Source organism: Diplotaxodon limnothrissa, linkage group LG5 (genome assembly GCF_057381915.1).
Source record: "Diplotaxodon limnothrissa isolate DT_005_m linkage group LG5, D_limnothrissa_male_GT1.1, whole genome shotgun sequence".
NCBI lineage: Eukaryota > Metazoa > Chordata > Actinopteri > Cichliformes > Cichlidae > Diplotaxodon > Diplotaxodon limnothrissa.
Window position 1 is genome coordinate 12154155 of NC_140600.1, and position 6892 is coordinate 12161046.

Consider the following 6892-nt stretch of genomic DNA (forward strand, 5'->3'; position numbering starts at 1 on the left):
AGCTGTAGACGACCGGGACTGGCTGAGGCAGGACACGATGCCGTCATCCTCTCGCCCCGCAACAGAAACTCTTCTAGACCGAAGAGTAAGGCTGTAAATATGTTTTGGGGCAAGGAGGAGGTGAGGGTGGTGGTGTATTGGCTGTACAATATTACAAGAAGTATCCACAGTAGCCTGGGCATGTGCCTTAGTAATTCTTCACAGCAGGTGGTGGTGTTGGGGAACAAGCCCCGGCACCTGCTTGCACTGAATTGTCTGCAGTCCTCTCATACTTTCAGTGTTGATGGTAGATCTATTAATCAGTTGGTCATCACGGACTTACTGAGCGGCACGCCAAAAAGAGGTCATCTGCCTCCATACATTCACGCACAGAGGCAACGAGCACACATTTGCATAAAATTTGTCTGCCAACATTTCCCTTTGGTTTGAGCAGGAAATGTGGTTTCTCTGTAAACGTGTAAAAAAAAAACAACAACAAAAAAAACAAAACAAAAAAAAACAACCCCCCCCCCCCCCCAAAAAAACAAACAAACAAACAAACGAAACAATAACCAACATCAAATATTAAAGAGGACACTGATGTTACCACAAACCAAGGTTTTTAATTTTTCTGTGAACAAACTGTGGACAGCACAGATATACAAGATAGAGGTATCCAAACATGTCAAATAACAATATTTATTAATATCATTATTGTAACATTAATAACATGGAATGTACTACCTTCCATTCACATTTTTGAACTTTTAGATTATTTTATGAAAGATGTCATAAATAAATAGCTCTCTCACCTCTTTCTGACACCTATATGAATATAGTCTCTTTGAATATAGATGAACAGGGGAGAAGGATGGCAGAATGACCAGGTAAAAGAGGAGAATGGAGGGCGTGCGCTCACCGCCTCTCTTCCCGTGGACTCGCTTCTCATACTACTCCTGCTCTCTATGATAGCCCTCAGCCTAAACACGCACTCAGCAGAAGTGCATGTTTGCGTGTGCAAAATGACAACACTTTTCTTTGGAAATCAGACACAAGGAAACACTTCTACTGTCTCAAACTGCCTTTAATTTTTGCTGCCTACCCTTTTTTCTAATGGTTACTTAATGGGTTAAAACAGAACGGTGACAACGGGTAAATCACTGCATCATTCACACAGATGGCTTTTATGTTACTTGCAGGTCTGTTTCACATCCTGAGGATGGACGTACTCAACGGCCACATCGAAAAGCACCAGTGGCAGAAACAGGAAGGGGGTCCGATCAAAGACCAGCTACAATGAAGTCCAACTTTGACGATAAGAGAAGGAATTTCTCTCCCCTTTAATGCAGTCTGCTCTTCCTCCATTTGTTCAAGGTTCAGACAGTGTGTTATTGTGCCTCTGTGTTTGAACGGATGAATGTTATGTCAGTATTCAGTCTGTACTTTGGTTCTCCAGCTCAGAAATGATGGTGATCAGGTTCTGGAGACCAAAGATGTAGCCGCTGTCCTGGCCCTCGTGGACCACGCTGTCTTCCCGGTAATGTCTGCAGGTGGTGTGGGCAAAGTCTATCATTCTCACATCCACCACGGAGCTGTGCGTGTCTGAGCGGGACAGGTGAGCCTGGCTGATACCTGAGCTCCCGCTGCTGCTGCTACTATCACTAGATGTGGAGGGACTGTGTGGAAAACCAAGCGCACCTGCAACTTCACCCACCTCCTCCTCCTCCTCTTCGTCCATTTCTGGCTCGGCTTGCACCTCCTCGTCCTCATCATCCTCATCTTCTTCCTCTTCAGAGAGCCCGTCCTCAGTGTGTCGGCGTGTGTGTTTTCTGTGTGGAGCTCCATCATAGATGATGAGCAGAGAGCTGGAGTAAAAGCGGTAGGATTCGCAGGCCTCCAGTGCAGCCTGCATTTCTCTGAGCCTGCTGAGCACCGGGGAAAGGAGTTCGTGTCGCAGACGCCGACCCCTGTGGAAGAATTGGAACAGAGCCTCCTTGAAGCCCGCAAGGGTCAGTTTACGGCCATGGTACTTGTTCATAAACATCAGCTGATCTGTGTCACTCTGGTACACCTGTAGTGATGAGAAAACATGGAGAGGTTGAAAAAGCTGGAAAAGTTCACAGACTCTCAAACATCCGCATTAAAATGGCTATAGAGTGTATCTGCAGTTTTGGGCCTTATTCAAAGTTTTCAAACAGACAGACGTGTTCTCGTATAATTAAAAGGCCAGCGTGTTTCAGGCTAGATGGCTATAAAACAAGTTAATCAGATTACAATAGGAACTGTTGCAGATTTTGTAGCAGTGTAGGGTAAAAGCATTAACTTTTAACAGTCGCAGTCTTGGGCACTAAAGCTGGATTACCCACATAAACCACCAAGACATTGTTTCAAATTGTGTTTTCAGACAATTGACAAACAGCTGTAATGTTTTAAATGGGTGAGCCTTCTGTCTGTTTCCGGTTTTTACGCTAAGCTACAAGTCAGCTTATACAGCATTCAATAGACAGACATGACTCTTATTTCATGTAGCTATATTTCCCCCAAATATCATCTTCTATTTCTTTTCTATTTCTTTAAGAGTAAGAAATGAGTATAGACAATAGCGTTTGCCTGAAAGCTCACCTGCATGCCACACAGACGGACTCCTATTAAGGCTGATGTGCTCTGCTGGCACTTGCGTATCTGCATGGCCTTCTTCTCCTCTGAAGCGTCGTCTCCATGCTGTCGCGTGCCCATCTTTAGGTCCAACACGCACGGCACTGTGTGCCGCCAGGTCAGGTTTTCAAGCAGAATGAATTCTGAGAAAATGAGTCAAGGAAGACAAGACAGACAAAACACTACCTTCTTCTGGACTAACCAGTTTTAAGTTCAACCTGCTGGACGAGGCTGAATGAGAAAACAACAGAACTGAGCGTTGTCTCGAAAGATTCAGCTCCCGTTAACATTTGCAATATGTAAAATCAAATCAGAGCAACATCAGGTAACCGATAAGAGTGCTTTTGAAATGCAATGCCATAGAACAGAGAACAGAATAGCTGCACAAGTATTAGATAACGGGCAGCAGGAACCTAATCCACTGATAACCGTAATCTGGTGGCTTACTTGGCCAGGACTCATGCCATGTACACTGGCCTGGAACCTACAATGCATTTCATTGCAATCCCCCCCCAAAATAAATAAATAAATAACATTACGTAGCTTTTCTCTGCAGTCACATATGAGCCAGTTTCAAAAGAAAACTCAGTCAGCGAAAGGATACTGTACTGGTTGCGGTGTTTAGCATTCTCCTTCATCCTCTGCAGGTGCTGCTGGTGACACTTGAGGCTCCAAGGGTTGTGTTTGAGCTGTGGGACAGCGTTACTGTGGCTGTCCTCTAGTCGGTAGTAGAGCACCTCGGCCTGCTTCAGCCACTCCAACTCCATGTCCTCCTGCAGCTTTTGAACACTGAATGAAAGACAGGGAAAGACAGCAACGACTGTAGTTACACATGGCTAAAGAGCAGGAAATGGGGAGTAAAGTATGGAGAAAGAAAAAATTCCTGGAAAGAGGTACAAAGTGGAATCTTTCGCTCACCACCATCCATGCATTCAAACATCAGTTTTCCTTGTTTAACCCCAATAATCCCTCCCCAGCGCAGGGCTAACTAAGTCAAAGTTTTCCTTTTGTATAAAGGCATTAGAATGAATCTATTGCAATTATGCAACAATGACTCTTTGACCCTCTCTCCAAGGATCAGCCTCCAGCTGTATTTAAAGACAGTTAGGCTTACGATTACGAGGCTAACTTTACGATCAGTCAGTGTGTGCATCATAAGTCGTGGTATGTCTCTACAGCTACATTCACGGAAAATTTAAAGTTGGTTATAACGTAATACGGGTGCATAACGGCTCCTAAACCATCTTTAATTTCTTTTACATGAGCAGTGAGATCAGCATGAAAATGACTCACTTTGCTCCCACCTGCTGAGGCATCAAACACGTCTTGTCTTATCATGACTAACAGGTTCCTGAGTCAACTACTGTCTGTGATAGGGTATTTCCTTGCACCTCACCTCTTCTCCTTGTCTTTACGAGAGTTGCGGCTTCGGCCATCTTTGCTGTCCGCTAGCAGCGAGGAGGCCATCATTTTCCCCCACGTCATCATCTTACTCTTGGGGTCACAGTCCACCGAGTGCTCATTGTTCACCAGATCTGTGGCTGGGTCACTATCAAGGGGGTAGGCGATTAGGCAAAGATTCCCCTCCTCGTCCTCCTCGAAGCTCACGGACACCACACCTGAGACAGAGACAGAAAGGTACGTTTTAGACACAGACTCACTGAACAGTGATGGGAATTTGTTTCACAGGAATCTATCAAAGAGGATGACAAACTTAAAGGAAATCTCTTCACTGCTTTAAGCAGCACGATACAAAAGTATGACTGAAGTGGATGGTTGACGCACACTGAGCTCTAATCAACACATTCAAATAACAGCCCAAACACAAAAGACACCAGGCTATAAAAACTTAGGTCAGAATTCAGTTTATTGATTACCACCAATTATCTGAAGCAAACTAATCAATAGTATACATACACTGTAAACGTGTAGGAACCAGAAAGCCATGTACAGGAGAAAGCATCAGAAAATATATGCTTCTAACAAAAATAACAGGAGCTTCAGTGAGTCAGAAAAGTTTGGAAGATTCAAGTTCGGTTAACTTCAACAGAAAAGATATATTTCCATAATTTTCCCATTTGCTTTTGTCCAAAACAGCTGCACCCGTTCCTCTTCATGCACGTCCCATGTATGGCTGAAGCACAAGCTGAGAGAAGGTGAAGCATGTAGCAAGCAAGTATGCCTCATTGTGAAGACAAATACAAATGGGGGAAACTGTTGACATGGAAAACAGTGCACAGGTGTCACGAAACAGTCAATTTACAGAGTGAATTTAACTTCATCACTTCTGGGGTTTGTTGGAACTATTATATGGGACAGCAAACTGAAGGCAGCACAGTGCTTTTTAGGATGACCAGAGACACGCGTTTGCTCTATATCATCTTACAATTCTCTGCTGGTGACACAAAAGAACCGGCTCCGCTGCTCTTTGAGGGAGGGTCTTAGATAGCATTTAAAGAGGATCTGCTGTAGTGTAACGTGAAGGGAAATAAGGACACAGTAGCAAAGGGCTTTGCTGTAAAGAACAGGCCTTTCTGCTGTAACTCATAGTTTAATCCCTTTAATCCATCACACTCTCTGAATGAAAGAATGAGATGAATGCAGGAACAATGTTGGCTATGTAAATAAGAGATGGTATGTTTAACCGGTCCAACAGTTTCTGCTTGCTATCGTCACTCACTATGCCTCATATTTGACAACCTTTAAAACAAAAAGAAAAAAAACGTGGGAGTGACTCAAACGTCAGTGAAATAATACAAAGCCATTCAGTGGTTTTGTGAGGCACCACCTACGTTGACCTTTGCAGGTGATGACCTCCAGCAACTGCCTGAATTTCTGGATCCAAAGGAGGAAGAACCTCACATAGTTCCCTTTTCATCTCATTGGTGTGTTGCCCGGTAAAAAGAAAGAAGTAAAACAACACAAAAACAGTGGCTCGCAATTGCTACCCTGACTTACCTTCAGTTCATCACTCAGCTAGCCAAGCAGCACAATTGAAAGGCCCGTTTGTCCCAATTACAACCTCAGCTACAGCACCCTCCTGTGGCACAATGCGGTATAAACCTGGCAAGCGCCTGCTTGTGCAGACATGGGCATCTCTAGTTCCTAATAATCTAAAATTGCACACTTGACACATGCAAGCAGGCTCTGCACACATCTATACCTATCTGATGTATGTATGCACAAAAAAGAAGTATGCACGTAAAGAAAGAGACATGCATGAAAAAACACAGTAGTTGTCATTACCTCTGTACTGGGGGGTAAACCTCCTCATTGCTGCAGGCAGACTTTTGTAGAACTGATGCTCGCGGGGAATGAGAGGCTTGCAGATGGTCTGCTCTCCAAAGCGTAGGACGCAGGAATGTCCCCCGACCTGGTGCACGAAGGGCTCAAGCATCACTCCCTTCTCCATGTAGCACTGCTGGTGCTGCAGCTTGTTCTGTTGCTTTTGTTTTTGCTCCGCATCCATGACCTCCTGGGCCTGAGCCTCCACAGCCGGACTCATCCTCCTCTGGCCCTGACCACACTGCCGCGGGCATTAGACTCCTGACGCACGCACCAACAATATGGTGGGGGCCCTTTCCGGCAGGGACTCGCACACACTCACGGGCTACAGATCCCCAGAGGACTAGTCCTAACACGCTGCATTAAAGATCGCAGTTTGTTTTTATGAGTTATTCCCGCGGTGCTTTCCGAAGCATTTGCTGTGATGGTGATCTGCTGCGCCGATGCTCTCACTGATACTGCTGCTCGAAAACAAAGGACAGGAAGGAGGAAGAGAAACAGAAAACACGACTCAGGTTTACTGAATATTCAATTCCTTTCGGCTCCTTGCCTTACAGTCCTTGTAGCCGGGTAGAAAAAAACAAAACAAAGCCGTCTTATGTCCTTTATATATTAAGGTTTGGAGTTGTGCTGCTGCGGCAGATAAGGCGACCAGACACAGCTCCTGCTTGTGCCTTCTCCGCAGACTCGACGCCTTATGACAGACGAGAGCTGGCTCGCTACTGGTAAAGCTCTCAGGAGCCTGACACTCGGCCCGCCCCATCACAGGCAGCCCACCAATCACGTGCATCTAAAGCAGGTTGTTGGGTGGCAGCCCAGAGAAGCAAGCAAACAAAGACAGGGGTGGGAGGGGGCAGTCTGGGTGAAGGGAGAGAGGAAGAGGAGAATAAAAACAAGGAGGGAGGGCAGAGCTGAACTCAGCTGTTTCTCTGCGCAACAGCGGGGGTTTTAACAAACTGGCAGAATAAGCACC

At 45.4% G+C, this 6892-nt stretch overlaps 1 protein-coding gene across 1 annotated transcript; it reads right to left on the minus strand.

Moving 5' to 3' along the window:
* Window positions 1-749: 749 nt before the first annotated feature.
* LOC146631675 (inositol hexakisphosphate kinase 2-like) lies at window positions 750-6600 on the minus strand. The gene is made up of 5 exons (XM_085353856.1): window positions 5881-6600; window positions 4031-4253; window positions 3239-3423; window positions 2602-2777; window positions 750-2050 (listed from the first exon to the last, which is right to left on the minus strand). The coding sequence occupies exons 1-5, from the start codon at window positions 6137-6139 to the stop codon at window positions 1412-1414; spliced, it is 1482 nt and encodes a 493-aa protein (XP_085209982.1). The 5' UTR covers window positions 6140-6600; the 3' UTR covers window positions 750-1411.
* Between the last annotated feature and the right edge of the window lie 292 nt (window positions 6601-6892).

Coding starts and splice junctions, on each gene's coding strand:
- LOC146631675 (XM_085353856.1), bottom strand. CDS start 6,139: ATGAGTCCGGCTGTGGAGGCTCAGGCCCAGGAGGTCATGGATGCGGAG. Junction 3,424..4,030: donor CGTAAAGACAAGGAGAAGAG/GTGAGGTGCAAG, acceptor TCTTTCATTCAG/TGTTCAAAAGCTGCAGGAGG. Junction 2,051..2,601: donor TCCGTCTGTGTGGCATGCAG/GTGAGCTTTCAG, acceptor TCATCACTACAG/GTGTACCAGAGTGACACAGA.